This window comes from Battus philenor, unplaced genomic scaffold (genome assembly GCF_028537555.1).
Source record: "Battus philenor isolate CCGP_79_NKW_IND1 unplaced genomic scaffold, ilBatPhil1.0.hap1 SCAF_20, whole genome shotgun sequence".
Classification (NCBI taxonomy): Eukaryota; Metazoa; Arthropoda; class Insecta; order Lepidoptera; family Papilionidae; genus Battus; species Battus philenor.
Genome location: NW_027181683.1, coordinates 6,086,827 through 6,107,480, shown reverse-complemented (window position 1 = coordinate 6,107,480; position 20,654 = coordinate 6,086,827). Strand labels below are relative to the sequence as shown.

The window sequence follows — 20,654 nt, the reverse complement described above, 5'->3', positions numbered from 1 at the left end:
GATGGCAATGGTGATGATATTTTGGTTTTATAATTTAAAAAAATTACGTGTAGTGACCTGTTCATGTATTCCAGCGTAAGATGATCATTATCAAATCTTGTACGGTCGCATTAAACATTAGTGTTATTAAAATGCTTGTTGTTACATGTTATAAAGCTTAGTGATCCATGGAAAAATTAGTTTGATATTGACATTGAGGATAAATTGATCATGATTCAAAAACATATACATTTATAAAGGTTTTTTAGATACAAGTAGAATATTTTATAGATATACGTACCTACATACAAAGTAGCTTGTTGTTGTAGGAGTTAGACAGTTTGGTGTTTACGTGTATTAGTTGCGAAGTGTTATTGAATGTTAAACAAATACAGATTTCAAAATAGTCAAAAAGATATTAATAATTTGATACCGAGCTTCGGAACGCGTTTGAAGTTCGTGAACCGAATAAATGTAAAACAGGTCGTCGCTTAAGGTATTAATAATCGTAAAATATAGAATTAGGTAAAACTGGCTGAGCCTTAAAGTTGGTTTCATCGATGCATGCACGAACACGAATTCAGCTGACTTTTCTATGTGTGAAATATCTGTAATAGATGTGATTGCGTTAACAGCAGACATAATGAACTAGTTTGAAAAATCAGGTTTATCAGCCCAGCCGTGTCGGACGCCCGTTCGGAATTCATATGCTTGAATAATACGATAGCAACCGTGTCGACATAATCGATGCAATCAATTCCTACCTAAAACTCTGATGTCTTTCGGTCTTCAAGCATTGGCCAACTAGTTCACATGTACTGTGGCTTAGTCCTGTTGATGTTGTAATAGGTAAAAAAAAATCCAAGTATTACACTCCTCTTAGCTAAAAAAAAAGCTGAAGTATATTTTTTACTGTTGAATTTTTGAACGCAGTATAGATGTATTTTAACAAGAACTTATTAAAACAAAGAGAGGCATTAGCCCTGTAAAAGCTTCTTCGTTATTTTTGCTATGCATTTTGAGAACATTTCTTTAAACTATGTCCGCTAATGCATAGTTAGTTGTAAGTTATCATCACACGTTCATTATAATTTTTAATTCATTAAACGTTTAAAGGCATATCTTCAGTAGGAGAGTAAAGTTTTAAAAAAATGTAATTATAAAATGAAAGGTCAAAATGAGAGGAATTATTCTATAAATGTACATAAAATAGGGATAATTTCAAGCAAATATTGAGGTCGCTCTATGGTTTCGTCTCGTTTTGTAGCTAATTCAAGATGATTATTAAAAAGTTTATTTTTTCAGTCAACTACCTCATTTTTAATGATATTCTGCTTTAATCAACAATTTTTAAATTATATTTTACGTTATTCAGACCAAACAGTTGTGATACACAATTTTACAACATATCAAATTCTTTCAGTTCTAAAAGTGTCTTTAAGGAAAATATATTTTCGTGGAAAGGATATTGAAAGAGATACCTATATTTTTGTCGCAAATAATCATTTTACCTAACTCAGCAGGTAAATTAACTAACCAAAATATATATTTCATTAGATTAATTCTGAAACATGTTTTCGTTAAAGAGTTAATCTGTTAATTAGTTTCTTCTAAAACTGAATGTATTCTCGCGCGCTTTGTTTTACTTACTCACCATTTAAAACATTCGTCAGCTTGTGTATTCGTTTGACAATGTTGAGCTCAAACGATGTATCTTGTAATCGCAATCGGTGTCTATTTTGTGCAATATTATAATTGTATTAAATGTTAACATTAGGTGAATTGTGATTCTAACAAAATAGCTGATTATTTTATCGTATAGTGAAATGGATAACATTTTAAATTATATGTATTATCACATACTAATAAGAAATCAGTGTTTAGATTATAGATGAACGTTAAAAATGTATTTATAGATTGTTACATTGGAAATATTAATAATTAGACATTTTTGCTTTTAAAACTTTAACTCTATTCGTTGAAATTTTTGTGCGGAACTTGATTTAAAAGTTTTATAACAAAGATATATTTCATAAAGTAGAAGAAACGATATACTATGTAGTACCATTTCAAAATAGATTTCAAGCCAAATTTATTATTACTATAGTTACGTAATTTTTTAGTTCTTACTTTTTATAAAAAAAGATGTATAAGATTTTATCAACATGTTTTTCCCTTAAGCTATGTTTCTATTATACGCATAATTAGAATGTTGACAATCTTACTGCGTTGTAAATTATATTTGTGACATTCATTATTCCCAAAATAAAGTATTGAGTTAAATATTGGGGTAATTATTTACACCGTGACGTTTATTAAAAATGAAAGACAGACATAGAAATTTTGTATTTTTTATTGAATAACTTTTCTATTATTTTATGTATCAATATCACAAACGTTATCTAATAATAGGCAGGTATTCAAATAAAAAAGCCGATAAACTTCTAAAAATCGACAATCACATACAAAACCATATTTCGAGCATACTTTTTTTTTTCAAAAACACCAAACGATCTCTATTCTTTTCAAACAATAAAATGACCAATACATGCCATGTATAATAGACAGGAAATGGGAAGTGAGCTTTTGAATTTACTGAACTATTGTCAATTCTTTGTTAGCTATTCATGGTAAATATCGAAATGTTTAGAAAGTTGATACTGATATTACCTTAACGTAAAAAAATAATTACGATTCGTGTACAATATTTTGAGACCAATTGTATTTCTTATCAATAAAAGGAAACATTTATCACCTTGAATAAAAATGACGCGTCTGAATTCAAATTTGGAACTGTCAAAAGTTCAAGGTGAATTCAATTTAGCGCCTAACTTACATATGTTTTACTTAAATATGTTTTTAATTTTTTTATTTAATTTAAGCAGCCTTGGGCTTTTCTTCTTCTTTCTCCTCTTCAGCAGGCGGTGAGGGAAGTTCAGGATACTCCAATTTCACACCGGGCTCACAAGTGAAGATAGGACAGCAGCCAGGGAAAGGTGCGGTCTTGTTAGTTTTATCTGTAATAATAAATTGATGTAATATATGATATTTTAGATAATTATCTAACGTGTCAAATACTGATAAATAGCTTGGAGAGTTAAACAAGTTTTATCGTTGTCAGGTTTATGGAGCATTTGAATTGATATTTTATACAGAAATGGATCACTAATATGTATTTGACATATTTGACCTTAAAGTTCAATAATGTTGTATGTCATTTTTATTACTGACTTCAAATGAACTATCGAAACGGATGTTATAATTAAATAGAGAATCACAAGGACATATCGAACATAACTTTTCTCGTCTTTATTGCCAATAAATTAACTGATTTATCACGATGTAAATGGATTATTAATTAAGATTAATTGATGAAAGGTGCTATGGAGTTCAATACTTGTTATGATAATTATCTATTGAATTAAAATATATGAAAAAATATCAGCGGATGGTCCAATTTCGCGTTTTTTTTTCTCGAATAAAACTATGTATTATGTAATACTCAACTATCATTGAATGTCGTAGAACGACAAAGTTAGGACTAAAAATGGTTCGTGACGTGAGTGGTTAGGCTGGTAAGAAACCTCGCCTGCGTGGAATACTGTCAGGAAATAATTATTTAAATTGAACTCCCTTTGCAGCTACACTAGATATTAATGTATTTACATTCTCAGAATTGACAAAAAACATTTGTATTTTTAATACAAATATATGTATTAGATATTTAATTTAGCACAAATTAACGTTTAAAAAAAAACAATTTTTAATTGTTTTTTTTTAAACGTTAATCTTTTAAACGTCAACACACGATTAATTATGTTTCATTACTTTTTGTCTTCAAGTGGAGTATCTCACTTGTTAAGATGGAATGCCTTAACCTGAGATTAGGCAAGAAACTCGGCGTGATTATGTGTTTTACATTTTTATTTAACATATTTATAATCTGCTGTCTCGTAACATAATGAAATACCATAACATACGTCTATTACACAATATTCGATTCCGAATTATTAAAAAAAAATGTGGTACGAACCAGTGTCAAGCTTGCACTTGGGGTTAGCCAGGGGCAGTGGTCCGCAGTCCTCGACCAGCTCCAGTAGCCTCGGAGGCTTGTCGTCGCTTACAACGCACATGCTGCGGCCGCAGAAGGGTGCCAAGTCCCAGGTGTTTCCAGGCTCAACAGTTGCGCATCGTGTTGACGCGAAGCACAGTCCAGGGAAGTCTGTCGATAAAGAAACAATAAATGAATTGAATCTTAGAACTTTCGCTCTGTAAAACAAACGTCTAAATTCTACAATAAAAATTATTCCTTTCCTTAGCGATTAAAATAAAAAATATGCGTTTTACAAATATTAACTGAAGAATACTGAAAGGATCTTACTATTTTAAGGATATTTGTAAAAGGAATTACATAACCGCCTGAATTTGTAGTGCGATTTTCTAACAGCCAAGTGATCACCATAACTGCTCCAAAGTGAAAAATAATTTGAATAAAAGAATAAATGAATGAGTACAATTTTAAAATATTAAGTAATTTAATAGGTATGGAAAATAATTAAATGTTTTTAATATCGTAAATATTGTAACTGCAGTAGTAAGATTTATTTTCATTATGATTATAAATCACATAAATAAAATGATTAAATTTTGAAATGCATCAATAAATATTGTCATTAATAAAAAAGCAAGTAACGCGTATAAATACTTGCAACTAGCGATATCAGTTTCGTACTCACGACCTGTAAGTAAAAGGCAACTTTCTAAACCCTCCTACGTTATATAACTGTCAACCATTTGTAATTGTAAGACAATATTTCCTGTTCATAGACACTTCGCTCACATAACAATAACGACAAATCTTCTAAGAAGAGTTTTGTAAGCACTGACGACATCTTCAAGATAGCATCATTAGCTTGAGAATTAATAACAAAAAATTACTAAATCAATATTCACTGCTTCCCACGTCATCTGGAAACTTTACGTTTATTCAATAAGATCCCATCAATCTCATCGATTACAAGAAACACAATTGTAAAAAGTACGTAATTATAGAGAATAAAGTTATGTAAACGGAAATTTAATCAAATATTAAACGCTGTGAGAATTAAGCGTAATACGCATACATATATAGTTGTTAAAGACAGGCTGTATGATCTGTACTTATATAAACGACCATGCTTATAGGCTCGGTTTCTGTTTAATATTATAGTGGCGTGCCTTGATCCATTTTCTGACTGAAGCCGCTGCCTTATACGTTAATAAATATCAATATGATACAGAAACAAAACGTAATAAAATTATCCATATTTAAATATATTTCTTTTTCTACGATCCATTGTTATTATCTTATTGGCATTTATAATTTTGGCAGCCCAGAGACAAAGCGCAGTGATTGCTTATCCCAAAAACTTGTTTGTCACTTAGCCGACGGCTCCTTCGGGAACCTCAACGCAGGCCGTTGTATTAAATTTAATATTATCAGATTAGGTACATTAAGAGTCGCTCATAATAGTGAACTTGTCCGTTTAGGTTCTGTGACATTAAAAGTAATTTTATTTTTACAAAATTGCGTTATAGGAAAACTAGTTATAAAGAGACCAGGTCGTAGAAAGTCATATGTAACATTTAAGAATTGACGAGAATGTTAAGCGTGGATGATATCTTGGTAAGAACAAAAGAAATATTCAGACTTGTCTACCAAATAAATAACACAGGAAGAAGATAAAATACTAAAAATAATGTTTCCGATATATTGGAATTGTAAATCGAAAGTTATTACATTTAGAACATTAAACATTTAATTAAAAGTTATTAAAAATATTACGTAGTTAATGTTATTATGGTAAGAATCCAATAATTTATTTAATAGAACCTCATTTATGTAAGTAATAGATAAATCGGTTTATAATGCGTTTAAACTTTGAACGCAAATGAATGTGGCTCAGGGTCGTCCAGGCAAGACCTAGCAAATCACCGCTCCTTGCTTAATGCCATATTGTTCTGCACTGCGATCGTGACGAAACAATAACGAAATTCGTATTAATCATCAGGTTACATCGCACACAATGTACCGCTCGTAAGTGCATAAAGAGCAGCTGCCAAACAAGTGCAAAAAAAATCGTCGGCTCTCCGAGAGAGTGGCTCACGGTATAATTCTGTTGCGAAATGCACCTGGGTGAATGTACTCGGTAAGTTTCGATAAGTCCTTTCATTTGTGCATTACACGGACAATTAGATACTCATTTATATAGTTAAAGAGTTTTTACGTATTAACGCCACCGCGTGTGAAGAGTTGACGTTTCGAGTATAATATAGGATGGAAAATTTTAAGATTTCTCGGAAAAAAATTGGGTGTGTACATTGGCGGCACTTCTTCAATATCGCCGAATATGTTGGTGCGATAGTCTTAAAACAAAAGTATTACGATTTAATTATCGATATATTTAATCTGGAAAAAGTGATTCGAAATTTAAAACTCATATAATGTTAATTTTAAAATAATTCTTACTTTAATGCGACGTCACTGAAACATTATACCATTTTTATAAAATGTTGTATACAATAAAGATCAAAATAATAAATTGTTATATAATTTGTATAAAATGTTGATTAATTGATGTATTTAAATGTGAACGTGCTTACACAATTTACCTCTTTCCTTTTTATGGAAAATGGAACACGACGCATACTCTACTTCAAATTAAGGCGGTGTCAGGTAAGCGGTACGCATTAGTACGTGCCATAAAATTACCAACTAAATCGGTAATGCAACGAACCCGCTTATATAGAACTTTCTAGGACTTTAAATACAGGCTGATTGATTACAAATGCATTAAATGAGTGAACGTATAGCGCTTTTTGTCGACCAATGTACACACTATAAAATCAAATATTCCATAAATAATAAATAACGTTATATAAATAATTATACCATAATAAGAAAAAACAATTTTAAAATTCAGGTTACTGCATATTAAAATTAATTATTTGCTATCCTCAGGGACATTAAATCATATTAAATAGAGCATTAAAAGCCCAGCGGAAAGGACTGTCTTGCGATCGTAGGTCGCGGGTTTGATTACCGTTATACAATTCATAATATTATATGATTAATTATGATTGCAACAGCTCACAAACAAGTTTCCAGAGTATGGGCAGCAGCGTCTTCTTCGTACCATAATACCATACTACGATCGTCAACCCGCCTGCCAAGCGTCATTGATAACTTTGAGAAAGACTTATGCCTGCAGTACACTTCTTTAGGCTCAAACTATAAACGTTCACTCTCTGTCCCAGAAGACTGTACAGTTAGAAGTTATTGGTCTATCGCATTTCAATATAAATAATAAAATATATAACATATTTGAGATTGACCACTTTATGCATGGTGAATATAAAAAAGTATCTTTGAAGCTTTTTGACAACTAATGATCTTTCAAAGCTTTTGCACTGTTAATAACTGTAAAGATAATTACAAATTCTGCAATAAGAAGTGTTATTTCACAAGTTCTGCATGATTCATTGGCATTACTTAACAAATTACGTCAAAAACTTCTTGAGCTAAATAAACGTTCATTAACCGAATGCTTTGGTAAATATTCATAATGCGTAACGGATTTTTACATAATCGCTGTAAATAGAATTTAATTAATCTATTTATTATTTAATCTTTTAATAGTTTAATCAATTATTGCAGAAGTTTTAATAGAATTAGTTTGTCCCAGTATGTTACGTAATCCGGGACAATATTTACATATATCACCAAGAAATATACATAAAATAACACTAATGTTCAAAGAGACTTTGACCTGTCATAATGCTTTAATACAGCGATTCTTACTAATTGAAATCATGACATTTTTGTTTAATATTATTACATCGGCCTGAATAGTGAGTGAAGTAAATTTTTGCGCTTTTATGTATAAATAATTTACTGTCTGTCTTATGATGTAAAAAGTAATTGAATTAAAACTAATCATTTTTATTACGTAAAAACCACCACGCAAGAGCGCAAATTCTTCCACAAGTCCACAATTTGTGCAAGGTCTCACAAATTCAACAAAATTGCCGCATATATGTAGTTAGGCATTCAACCCACGCATATCCTTCTCGTTAGTTACATTCGCTACACACGTTTCGTCTAAAATCAGGTCACTCAGCGCAATTAAAGCATTTATATCTGTTCTTATTTATATCAATAAAGAAACACTTTAAAATTTAACAACGATTTTAAAAAAGTAAAATTAATATATAAGTAAATGTCATAAAAAACATGTTTTAAAAATTTTTCCGATTTTTTATTAGTATTAACAACTAATTTAATCATCAGTAATAAAAAATATTTAAATTTTAAACCTTATTCGTATTTTGAACAATCACACATAGTCAGAAATAATAAAAAAAAAATCTATATTATTCAAAATCCTTATATATTTTTTACGTAGCAAATGTGACTTTTTAAACAAATTAATAATCACGTAAAAAATTTCATGTAATTATGAAAATACATCATCTTTAATGTTTTTTATTTCAGATATAATCAACCAATTAAGCGCACGTATTGTTTATGCGTGAGTAACTGTAATTAATCACACGTTACTATGTTACAGTTAAAGATATTGTGTAAAAGATCTATTAAGGATTTGTCACACGGTCTTTTTCGTGTTATTCAACTCACTTTCGTAATCTCAGGGTTCCGTATGCAATATAACTGAGTCATAATGTCACTTACCGCCCCACATATTGACTTTTGATCTTTACAGAAGTTACTTTCACTTTATTCCATATCTTCCTTTTTATTCTAACTGTAGACAAGTGAGCTAAAAATTGACGTCATGTAATAAAGATCGTCTGTCATAATCAAATCATCTTCGATTTCACTTTCATCGATTGTTTCCGACGTTATGAATCATAGCTGCCGAATTCAATCGCAATTAATATTTTTTTTCTTACGTAAGATGTTTCCTTATTGCCGCCTCTCTTCACGTACCTTATATTTATGTTTCGAAATATTAAAAATATAATTAGAATGGCCGAATTAAATTCGAATAAAGCGGATTATTATGTAACAACACTGTGTTCGTAATAAATATAAAAAATATAAATTCTCTTCCTCAAATGCACTTTTTTGTGACGGAAAGGCATCGTTCAGCTCATTCAGAAGCGTGTATAGGTTATCTTATGAATAAATTGGTTTTTTTTTTATTAAGTTGTGAACGCATATTACTTATGACATATTAATTACATATTTTTAATTGTGAATGTAAAATTGTTTAATAATTGGGTTGATCTAAAATTTACTATCGCATCATGTTAAGATTTGTAACATGTTATGTAAAATTCGTTACGGATTCGAAATTTAAATGTAGATTGCGCGCGAAAAGTGACATCGGCTTGACAGCAGTAGCACATTACGTGTCGCAGTATACCGTACCGCCATATCAATCGTTCACACTCCTCGCTTTTTACGTTCATCAATCACTTTCATTTTAGTCCCCCACGTGGTCACGTTCCCGCGTTCTCGAACATTCCAAGGTTAGCTTAGTTAATCCAACCGTTCACTCTGTCACTTTATTACCTGTATTACATGAGTCACTTTCGTATTATTATACATAAAGGTTCGTTTTATTTAACAAAGGCCACCAGGAAATGATCTAAATAATTATTATGAATTATGAAGGCGTTAGATCAGAAACACGTCAGTTTCTTGGCGAGAGACCGGCAAACAAAAGTTGCTTTGAATTTATTATAAATCAAGATATCTCCATACACTGATATGAGATAAGTAAATTTAATTTTATTTTAAAATTATATTACAACTTTTGGCAATAACCTAATTCGTAAACGCCATAATATGTTATTTCTTTCTCTAAATATCATTCAAGATTTCAACAAAAAAAAAACAATATTCCGATAACTTTTTTCTCTTCGTTAACAACAGTATATCACATGAGGATGCGAACAACGGGTTTTAGAGATGCACCCGACATTTTTGTAGTCAAACTGGTTTAAAAAGACATATTTTACCGGTCTTCTACTTACTTTAACTCGTTTAAAAACATTTATCTTACCAATTTATTTATTTACAAACATTAATTCCTAGTAATAAAATCCTTTCTCTCCATAAATAATCTACCTAACTTTCTTTACCTTAAAAAATAATAATTTAAATTGTTTATTTTATTAAACGTCCATAGGTGACAGGACAACATAATACCAGCTTTAAAGTTCAATTTTTGAATATAAAGCAGTTATCTATTTATATGTGTAATATAAGTATGTAGATATTGGTATCATATCTGTTATGTTTGGTTGTCTACTGTAATATGAGTCACTTTTGTCTATGTGTTATCAATTTTATTGTACTGCTTCGTAATATTTTAATTAATCCCATAAAATATATTCGCGATTACATTCATTTGCAAGAGAGCGTAAAGTATGCATCGTAAAAGGAGGTAAAGTTATAACAGGCGATATTGATTCCGAACGCATCATTATGTTATTACCTAACCAGATACGTTCATTTTAGCCGATGCGATACCGATTGCCAACAACCCGCCGATTACAACATTTCCTATTGCGACAAACTGTAATGCACTGCCCTGCAATAACGTCGCCATATGGCGTAGATATAAGCAGCTTTTACTAACGAGACAATATCATAGGGGTATTATTATAATTTTGTGATACTCTACCATAATTTTTTTCGTATGTTATAATACATGATTGCTGTTATTATTTAATATTGTTTGACAATATTAAATAACAGCATATAGTATTTTAGAAGACGTAACTTTGAAATAAAAGCGTGATTTATAACTGCTCAGTGCACGTAATGGTAAAATAACTGTAGAAGCGCCGGAGATAATATTTAAAGATTAACCATGTTTGAGAGTTTTATTTTCATAAAAAGACTCTATCAATTTAAGATTTCGTTAGCGTTGTAGTGGATTTGAACTTTGACATCATCTGCAAATTATATAAATTGAATTTGGAGCGTTTTTCTGAAGAGTAATGTTGATCTTTATTAAATAAGTTTTATGTTTTCTCTTCTCATTATAGTTCGTTATATTGTCTCTTTTAATTAAGTTAATATTATTGCTGTGAATTACGTTCTCTTTTATTGCTTTTTATCTATATTTTGTTTATATGAAAGTAAAATATTTATGCGCTTATGTAAAAGTATAACGTCTATAGACTCTCCAATATGTGTAAATAAGTTAATAAGTTACTTATCACTAAGTATATAAGATAAATAATAAGGATCCTTGTTCCATAAACCTAAATAAAAGGTTAGCTAATATTATATTAAGTCCAGTTACAAAAAACAAAGCTACCGAGTCGAACAAATTATAGTTTGCGCAAAAGGAAACGCCGTCCGACAAAAGGAAATAATTATGTAAGTATTTTGACAGGAAGATTACCAATAGCCTTTTGCTTTGTTTGGCGTGAAGAGGATGCTGCTTACAGGCTTTTTCCTTATTTGAATTTAAATAAATTTAAATCTGAATAAATAAATAATGATTGTACATTAAAAATACATATAATTTAAGGCCTGGTTCGTGTCATCCCTTATTTATTGGAATAATAGTAAGCAAGGACAAGACTATTTTCATTCTGGATTTAAAATGTAAAACGCTTTACAAATTAAATTTAAATTACTATTCAAATTTATATTGCCTAAATTTGGGTATTTATGAATAAAGAAAGGTAAATTTTAAATAATTCAGATAAAAACAAATACATTTAAAAAAACATACGCCCATACTATCCATAACAGTGTAAGTAAAGTAGCAGAATCTTAATCTGAATACATTCATTAATAAATGATTTATTTATGTTATCAACAAGGATGTAACACTTGCTCTACATTCCATTAAATTTAAATTTAAAATTAGATGATCTAATTTATTTATTCATTATCAAATCTTAGATAATGACATTTTGCAAAGATTACATTTTCGATGAAGTTTTTTGTTTTGTATTTTTTAACATTTGTAAGTTACGATCAAAGAATTAGATTAGTTTCGTGCTTTAATAAGATTTCTGATATCACAGTAATTGTTTTAAATATTATAAACCATCTCTAATCTAATGGTCATCAATTTAATTATAACATGTTTTTAATTCGTAATTTCGTATACTTTGAAATTAATACAATACATTAATAAGTCTTTACTCGTATTCATTGAAGGAAATTGCTCTTCCGTGTACGAAATTTACATACATAAATTATAATGTACTAAATATTAAAAAAATAAGTTTTTATAATAAATTTACCTAAATTTTATGTAACTTCTTTCTTTTCAAAATTAGATCCATAGATTTACATTTATTCAAATATGCAAATATAGCTGGAAATTTATAATTTTACCTTGAACTTGCCAAAAGATCACATATCTCTTTAAGCATTCCAGTTGGACATTAACTTTAGTAAAAATCACCAATATACATAAATCTATTTTATATTTTAATTAATTCTTTTTTATGAAATTTATAACCTTGTCGAGGAACAGACTTTCCAATATACTTATTGTTTAAAATATTTGCATATGGAATAAGCTTTGAAATCTGCTATATAGTTTTGACATATATTATTAAATTTTAGCATTAATAAGACACTGACCTCTTAACACGTCAGCGGGGATTAACCGCTTGAAAGTCGTCGGCCTTTCTCCTTCCTTCTCTTCTTCGGCGGCGAAAGCCAACGCCAATACGGCAAGAACAAACAGGTATTTCATCTTGGCGAACACCTTACGAGTGCCGATTGAAAAAAAAAGATAAAACCAGAGATACACGCGCTTTTTTCAAGTGACAACTCCGCGTTGCGTTCGCGCGACACGACTGGGCTCCACATTCGATTTTCGCGGGGTTTTATTCAAACTTGACAGGCGGGGAGTGAATGGTTAAACAAGATGGCTGGTGTATGCAGGCACCGGGTATTATTTTTATGTTTTGTGATGTCTCAGGGTTGGCTTTGTTACGAAATTTTTTTTTCTTTATTGTTGTGGATATGGTCATCGATGAGCGCATCGTGTGGTACTCGATTTCGTTTAACTATTATCCAACAAGAGTACACTCATGCGGTCGCCTTCACAGTAGAATCTAGAACTTTTACTTATTTAAAATATGACAGTTTACAACAAGATTACCTCGAAGTTCATTTATTTCACCCTGATATTGCTTATGTTTATGATTTTTCTAAATTCCTATTACACCTATTTTAGTATAGTTATAAACTTAAGCATGTTTTTAAAAATTAATCACTCGTGTACCAAAAATACATCAAAAGCATGGCAACGTCTAATATGTTAATCATCATGTATTTGTTGCCACCACTGCATGTCTTTGAATGTTAATTTTTATTGATAGGCTTCATTAAAGATGTTATTTAAAACATAAAAAGTTTAAAACATAAAATTAATTATATTCTGCCTGAGATAAATACACAGTATTATGAGAATATACGTACAAGTATGTTATTAATGCAAGAATAACAGATCATCATGCCCGGAATAATCAAAAGTCGTTCATTATTTTAAAAATTAGCACTAATGTATATAACAAATTATTTATTTCCTTCACCTTTTTTTCATATTTTCTTTAAGGCAAGTGAAATATTCGCAAGGAAAAAAAACATACAGAAGCGAGGATACTAAAAAACGCGACTTTTTCCCATAAAACCACAAACTAAAATTAGACAGTTATCCCGAACTGTTAATAGTTCATGTCAACCAAAAAAGGCGTAATATGTAATGGCAAAAAAAATTTAATAGCACTAACCACGTTGTTATTAAAGTCTTGTAGTGTATGAAATAAAAAGCGCCAAATAATTAATAAAAAAAGTGATTACTCTAAAATATCTTTTACCAATAATTTTTATCATGTCTATTGAACTTCGTTTCTTACAGTCCACTATCTTTAGATATTACGAACATTGTCGTTAGCAATTAGAATTAATAATAAATAATGGAGAGCCATAGTATTTTGATTAACAGAGAACATTATTAGAAATGATCCCCGCTTATCACTGTTTTTATGGACATAAAGTAAATAATTTTATAAATGTTTTGAACTTAAACCATTGAATCAAAGTCATCTATTCTAAGATTTTTTGACAATGTTATTTGAGCTTTAAACCGCCTATAAGTCGAGAAAAAGTATTTTTTTTCTTTTACACGCATAGGAAAATATGTTCATAAAATCGTTATTATTAGCGATATATTTAAATATCAAAAGGATATCGTTTAAAAAAAAGCAAGGACCTATCACGAAGAGAAAGGCCATAGTCTCGTAACCGTCCAATTACTGATAGTTTCATACGTATAAATCGTTGAAATCGTTTTTATGTGCGCAATGCTGACTGCAAATCTGTGTTTTCAATTGATTAGAAATGGCTGAACCTAGTACATTTCCTCACCACACGCTCTAATATAGATTTAATATCGAAAACGAGTATTCGATTCACTTCTATTTCGAATAATTTTTTAGGGTTCTGTAGAAGAAACTATTTGCTAACTTTAATATATATTGACAATGAAGACGCTTCATCGTGATAATAATCATTTCATTTTTTTAAATGCCACTCGTTTTTGGGCGCTATAATAATTTCTTCACAGAATTCTATTATTAACATCCTGATCTTTCTTCCATTTTAATGTCAATTATTCTTTCTTCTTCTATTCCTCACATATTCTTTCATTCCGTTTTATTCTTTTTTTCGTTCATACCTCACTTTCGTCCCCTTCCCTCATCGAATTTTACAAGTTTTGTGTTACTTTTTTTCATTTTACTTTTTTAAATACTATGCATTTATATTAAATTTTACGTTTTAATTTATATAAAATTTTTTATTCATACAATTCTACATATATATTTTATTTGTTTATTCCACCTATTTGTTTCTTTTTATACACTCTCCTATGATCTTCCTTCAATTCTCCGAGAAGCTCCTGTTAGTATATTGACTGTTCACCAACTAGGCGATGGCGTCTTCACTGATCCTATCCTATCATTGCACATTATGACATCCAGTGCTGAAAAAGCCTGCTCCATAGATTTCGAAAGGAAACGGTAAGACGCGGTACCTATATAACGTCTTCTGGCGACTAAAAAGGTCCTCTTTCCATCTTTTGACGGGACATCCTATGTTATATTTACAAGTCTTTTGTTTTCACTCCAATAACTTAAGTACCAAAGCAACCATTTGTGTTAGATAATTGCGTTCGTCTACGGATCTATATTTATCACTTTTTTTAATAATTATTATTACTTTAAAAATTAAAGGCGCAAAACAAAAACTTAAAATTTTCCCCCTCTTGCCGTTTAAAAAAAGTATCAATATAATGAATGGAATAGATATCGTTATGAAAAATTATTTCTAATATTTAATTACGAAGCCGTTCAATAAATCACTACTGCTCGTTATAATTATAGAACCTAAACAGATTTCTCTAACCACTAAATCTATTGTCCAATGTGACTTACATGCGTGCATATATTTACATGATTGAAGATCCCCACTAGGCGTGTGGCATGTCTGTTTACGACTTTAATGCAACAAAAACCAACAAAAAAGTATCAAAGAACATGATGCTCATCGATACGAAACGTCCAAATCAGTGGTTTTGCATCCGCCTTATTAAATTTACAATTAACTGCACCACATGTCACATAAATTCAACGCATTGAAGCAAAACTATAGTCAAGCTTCATAAACATTGAAAATCGAAACGAAAATATTAATAATTTATTTTTATTCGTATAAATTTCATTAATTTCCTTATTATATTTTACTAGTATAACGTACGTATGAAAAATGCTTACGCTTAATCCAGTTTTTTCGATTAAAATCGAATCAAAGATAGAAGTATTATTTCTTTTAATTGTTTGTTCTTCTTTCAGATTTGATCACGTAGCAACGGCCTCTCTATAGCTAGTTGAGCAACCAAAGGGTAATGCCAAATCTCAATGAAGTGATTTACGTTTAACTGCTGTAAATCATCACTGGTCATTTTTGTCACATGACTTCGTCTTCAGGCACTGAGTTATGACCTGGAAGATATTTCTTATCTTCTCGAATTGCTTGAATTCGGCGATTGACCCCTCTTTTGAAGTTGGAGTTGCATAAAGTTTGTCTGCTTTCCACAGGCACACATCTTGCTCTTCTTCTTTTCAGGCTACTGCGAAGTTTAGGTCTCCCCCAATGATCGCCACGATTACCGGTCTTACGCTGCCTGCATCTAGTGACTTCCCGCAACCTTAACCATGTCGTCATTCCACCTAGTCGGAGGCCTACCCACGCCAACTCCTTCGACCCCAACCACCACCCTCTGCCACTTCAGACGGGCAATTTTTAAGCTAATTCGGTGATCTTGGTTCTTTCGCCAATATCCATATTTCCAAATCGATATCGCAACGAAACTGCAAGCATAAATAGCCCTCTCCATTACTCTCTGGTTGATCTTGAGTCTTCTTTTTTTGTCTACATATAATGATAGGGCAATACGATAAAATAAACTGATAAACGTTATGCTAAGCAGAAAAAAAAACATTTTATTAAATAAAACTTATTATATTAGAAAGCTAATGTAATCCTGTGTTTCTTTAGATGCATCGCTAATGACTCGAATCTGAATCGAAGACTGTCCAAATAATCATTTATTAACATCAATAAATAAATCTAAATAATTACAAGCGATTTAGTTATAGTAGAATTTCAATGTAATGATGGTTTTACCTTTGGTATTACCCAAGTCTATTCCTAGCATCACAAACAAGCGAATTATATTATCATTATCTTCCCAACACATATGCGGAAACACGTAATAATTTGTAATTCTAAATAATACCTAAGGGATAGGTTTCTTTGTTGATACAAACGAGACACGAATTTTGTTAGTTACTGTTGTATAATCCACGTATTTATGTAATTGTTAATATGTAAAAAAATGAACTAAGTGAAAACTTCTACCAATGGGTTTTTTTCCTGTCATGAACTAGGGTTATAAATACGTTGGTATTAACAGCTTAACGGATATTTAGGTGACGAAGCTCTAAATTGGTTTATGCCTTGCCTACTATCTGTAACTATGCAAAAGAGTATCTCCCACCGATACCGATGCTTACATTATTTATTTCACAACATTGGATTATTTAATAGACTTTTGCCAATAACACAATCAATGAATAATAATTTTCAATTCATTACAATTATTCATATTAACGACACGGAAAATCAGAAATAGAGTATATGTATAAATACATATGTACAGTAACAAAGCTGTCAAAGATTGCGTAGTTATTTGACAGAAATGAAATAATAATGTCTTACAAAAATTCATGTAACTAGTTCAAATCAAACTTCATTAATTCTTTTTCTAGATGTTCAGTTCAAAATTTCCAACGAATGAATAAGTTTATCTCATCATAATATTGAAGCGTTACGCCTACAATCTCTTTGGCAGGCTAACCTTGTTTTAAGCTCGCTAAATACTTTCACTTTTTTTGTCCTGTCAATGCGCATAAAAGTCAAACGTTTCAATTTCAGGCTGTATTAAGAATATTACTATTTATATGTAGATATTTCGCTCTTCTCTTCCTTATTCTTTTACTACTATTTAATATCATTGATCCATGGCAGCACTGCCATAGTCATACAATTCTTTAGAATAATTTAGATATGCATATAGGTCACGCCTTCCGAACCGATAATAATGTTAACCAAGCAATAGCAACTGAACAAGTATGGGTCCAGTCCTTTGGGGCGTCCTAAAAAGATCCTGACAGATATTCGGTTTCCGTTACACCACCACTTGGGACATCGGATCATTGTGTGGTGAAATCGGTGTCGCATCACTCGCCTCCTGACACCAGCCCTAAAGGCACTAGGCGAGTCAACGGATTAGGATGAAATGCGTCACTTTTTCGCTTCTTATCCTTGGAGGCAGGTATGTTTTTCTTCTAGAGATCCATCGCGTTGCGCAGAGATCCATCGTGCTGCTGCCTTGAGTGTGATTTATCAAGCTATGAATTATTTTATTCCTTTTGCTGAAGTATCCCTTGAGATCAAAGCTCGCCCGTGGTTTAATGCTGAATGCCTCTTATCTGAAAAGCGTAAGCGTGTAGCCTATTTTTCTTGGGTTGACGCTCATAAAAACAAACAAAGCCTTGGATCTCCAGACTAGGAAGAAAACATACAACGCACCTGCTAAATCTTGTAAAAAGCGATAAGAAAAGCGCGTTTTAACCACATTGGCCGTATAGGGGAAAAGTTAGCTTGCTTTCCCTCAGGGAGCAAAGCTTTCTGGAGCCTTACCAAATCGGTCGAAAAAAAACATCTGTCGCTCTTCGCAGCGTCCTCTGAACAAACCTGACGGATCCTTGGCCTACAGCGCTATGGAGAAGGCAAATTTATTTGCCAATCTCTTCGCAGAGTATTCTTGTCTGGACAGCAACGGCAAGTGTCCAGCTCAGTTACCTCCGCTTGGCGAAAAATTAGCTCCGTTAAAATCCACCAAAAAGAGGGAATTAAAGGTTTGCTGAACCTGGACGTTAATAAGGCCAGTGGTCCTGAAGGCCTCCCAGCAGTGGTACTGAAAATTTGTGCACCTGAGTTGTTTCCTTTTCTGACTCGTCTACACCAATTTTCTCTATAAATTGGCAAAGTTCCGAGATCCTGGAAGCTTGCTAATTTTTAGCCTATACCCAAAAAAGGAAGCCGTGCAGACCCAGCCAGTGACAGACCTGTCGCGATCACCTCTATGATCTGTAAGATTATGGAGCGTATCTTAGATAATCGTCTCCTGACATATCTTGAAGCAAACGAGCTCCTTAGCTTAACCAATATGGTTTTCGCAGGAGACGCTCAACTGGAGATATGCTAATATATGCCACTCACCTTTGGGGCGGGGACTTGGGGAGTCACGGTGAAGCAATAGCCTTTTCATTAGACATCTCAAGAGCCTTTGACCGGGCCTGGTACGAGGCACTACTTAGTAAGCTTCCAGCATACGGCATACCTATTGAGCTCTGCGGCTGGATATGTGACTTCCTGAGGGAACGATTGATTCGAGTTGTCTTGGATAGCTGCTAAACGTGAACGTGACATTACAGTGGGTGTCCGATTGAGTAGACCCCAATCTTGTCCAGTTCAACCCTTCCAAAATACAAGCGTGTTTTTTTCCGCGAAAAAGAATAGCTTCGATTTAACACTCACTTTCGAAAGTGTATTCTTACCGATTACTAAACATCTAGAGCTTCTAGGTATTACCATTACCTCTAACCTCAACTTTGGCCAACAAGTTGAGTCTATGGCACAAGCGGCGTCCAAGAAATTATCAATTCTTTCAAAGGTTTGGTGATACTTCAGCTCTGAACAGCTGCTTAAACTTTACACTGGCCAAGTTCGATCCTGCATGGAGTATTGCAGTCACCTCTTGGTCGGTACAGCAAAATATCATTTGGAAGTTTTTGGCCTTAGTTGACTGAAGAGCCCATTGGTTAATTAACAACGAAAAGCTCTCAAGTAGCAGACTACACACCCTTGAACATCATCGTCGAGTTGCCAGCTTATCGGTTTTTGTATGATACACTTTGGAGAGATTGAGCATCTCCGCTCCTTTATCGGACTACTAGGCGCAGGCAAAAGTTTTATACATACGTTGTTGACATACCCAAAAGTCGAACTAAACGGTTTGACGGCTCGTTTTTGGTGAGAGTCGCCAAGATTTGATGGCGATGGATAGATGATTGAACGACCTGCCTGGGTCTATATATATATATGGCCTTTAAGAGTAGAGTGAACAGGTTTCTTTTGGATCGGCGTGTACCACCTTATCTTCATCTACACTTTTCATCAGGTGAGATGGAAGACAAATGCCTATTCCATTAAAACTATATTAAAAGGACGGCTAAACAGGTATCAAGTGACTGCCCAAGCCGAGTTCCCCTCTTCGGAGCCCTTACGCCCGGTCACTCCGTTGCACGCCCACCTAAGCAATCTAAAGCAATAGCTAACAAGTATTATAGTTTAAGCAAAACGTCTGCCGCGCTCTGTCTCCTCAAGCCCGCGAAATCTTCAAGAGCCAGAAAATAATACATGTAATATAATGGTACAAACCGGGATTCCCAAGACAGCCCTCGAGGTAAATTACGTAGACGATACGTAGACTAAATGCTTTCCGCACTCTGCGTCTTCAAGCCCACGAAATCTGTAAATGCTAACAAGGCAAGTAGATTTTACCAAGAGAAAAGTTTATCCACTTTTGATCAACACATAAATATTTTAATACTTATAAAGTGCAATGTAAAAAAAGTTACTTAATTAAATTTCCTTGACTACAGTTAAATTTGTATTACATATTATTAGACATCATCCTTAAGCGAATTGAAATATAGTAATATCATCATAGTCTTCAGCCGTTTGACATACATTTCTGGACATAGACTTCCTCCATGAGTTTCCTGCATCCAGCTTCTTTCAACTACTTAAAAAGGTCGTCTGTCTACCTTGTCATGATGGACAAGTGATCATTCTATCCATAAATCATCACACGAGTATTAGTTGTAAATTTAAGTACATTTCGTTTCAAGTTCCTATAAAAATGCGTTGACATTTAGTTACAGAAAGCCGATTTTAGTTAGGGAACAGGAACTGCGAACAGCGTAGGTGTGTA

General features: G+C 32.2%; 1 protein-coding gene across 1 annotated transcript; it reads right to left on the bottom strand.

Moving 5' to 3' along the window:
• Positions 1–2,314: 2,314 nt before the first annotated feature.
• LOC137922789 (uncharacterized) lies at positions 2,315–12,813 on the bottom strand. Its single transcript, XM_068765856.1, has 3 exons — positions 12,605–12,813; positions 4,013–4,201; positions 2,315–2,996 (listed from the first exon to the last, which is right to left on the bottom strand). The coding sequence occupies exons 1-3, from the start codon at positions 12,717–12,719 to the stop codon at positions 2,857–2,859; spliced, it is 444 nt and encodes a 147-aa protein (XP_068621957.1). The 5' UTR covers positions 12,720–12,813; the 3' UTR covers positions 2,315–2,856.
• Between the last annotated feature and the right edge of the window lie 7,841 nt (positions 12,814–20,654).

Bases quoted from the DNA above. Each gene is read 5' to 3' on its own strand.
- LOC137922789 (XM_068765856.1), bottom strand. From the start codon at position 12,719: ATGAAATACCTGTTTGTTCTTGCCGTATTGGCGTTGGCTTTCGCCGCC. The intron at 4,202-12,604 runs GTCAGTGTCTTA...CTTTATCGACAG, and splicing joins CCCCGCTGACGTGTTAAGAG to ACTTCCCTGGACTGTGCTTC. The intron at 2,997-4,012 runs GTTCGTACCACA...TTATTATTACAG, and splicing joins CAAGTGCAAGCTTGACACTG to ATAAAACTAACAAGACCGCA.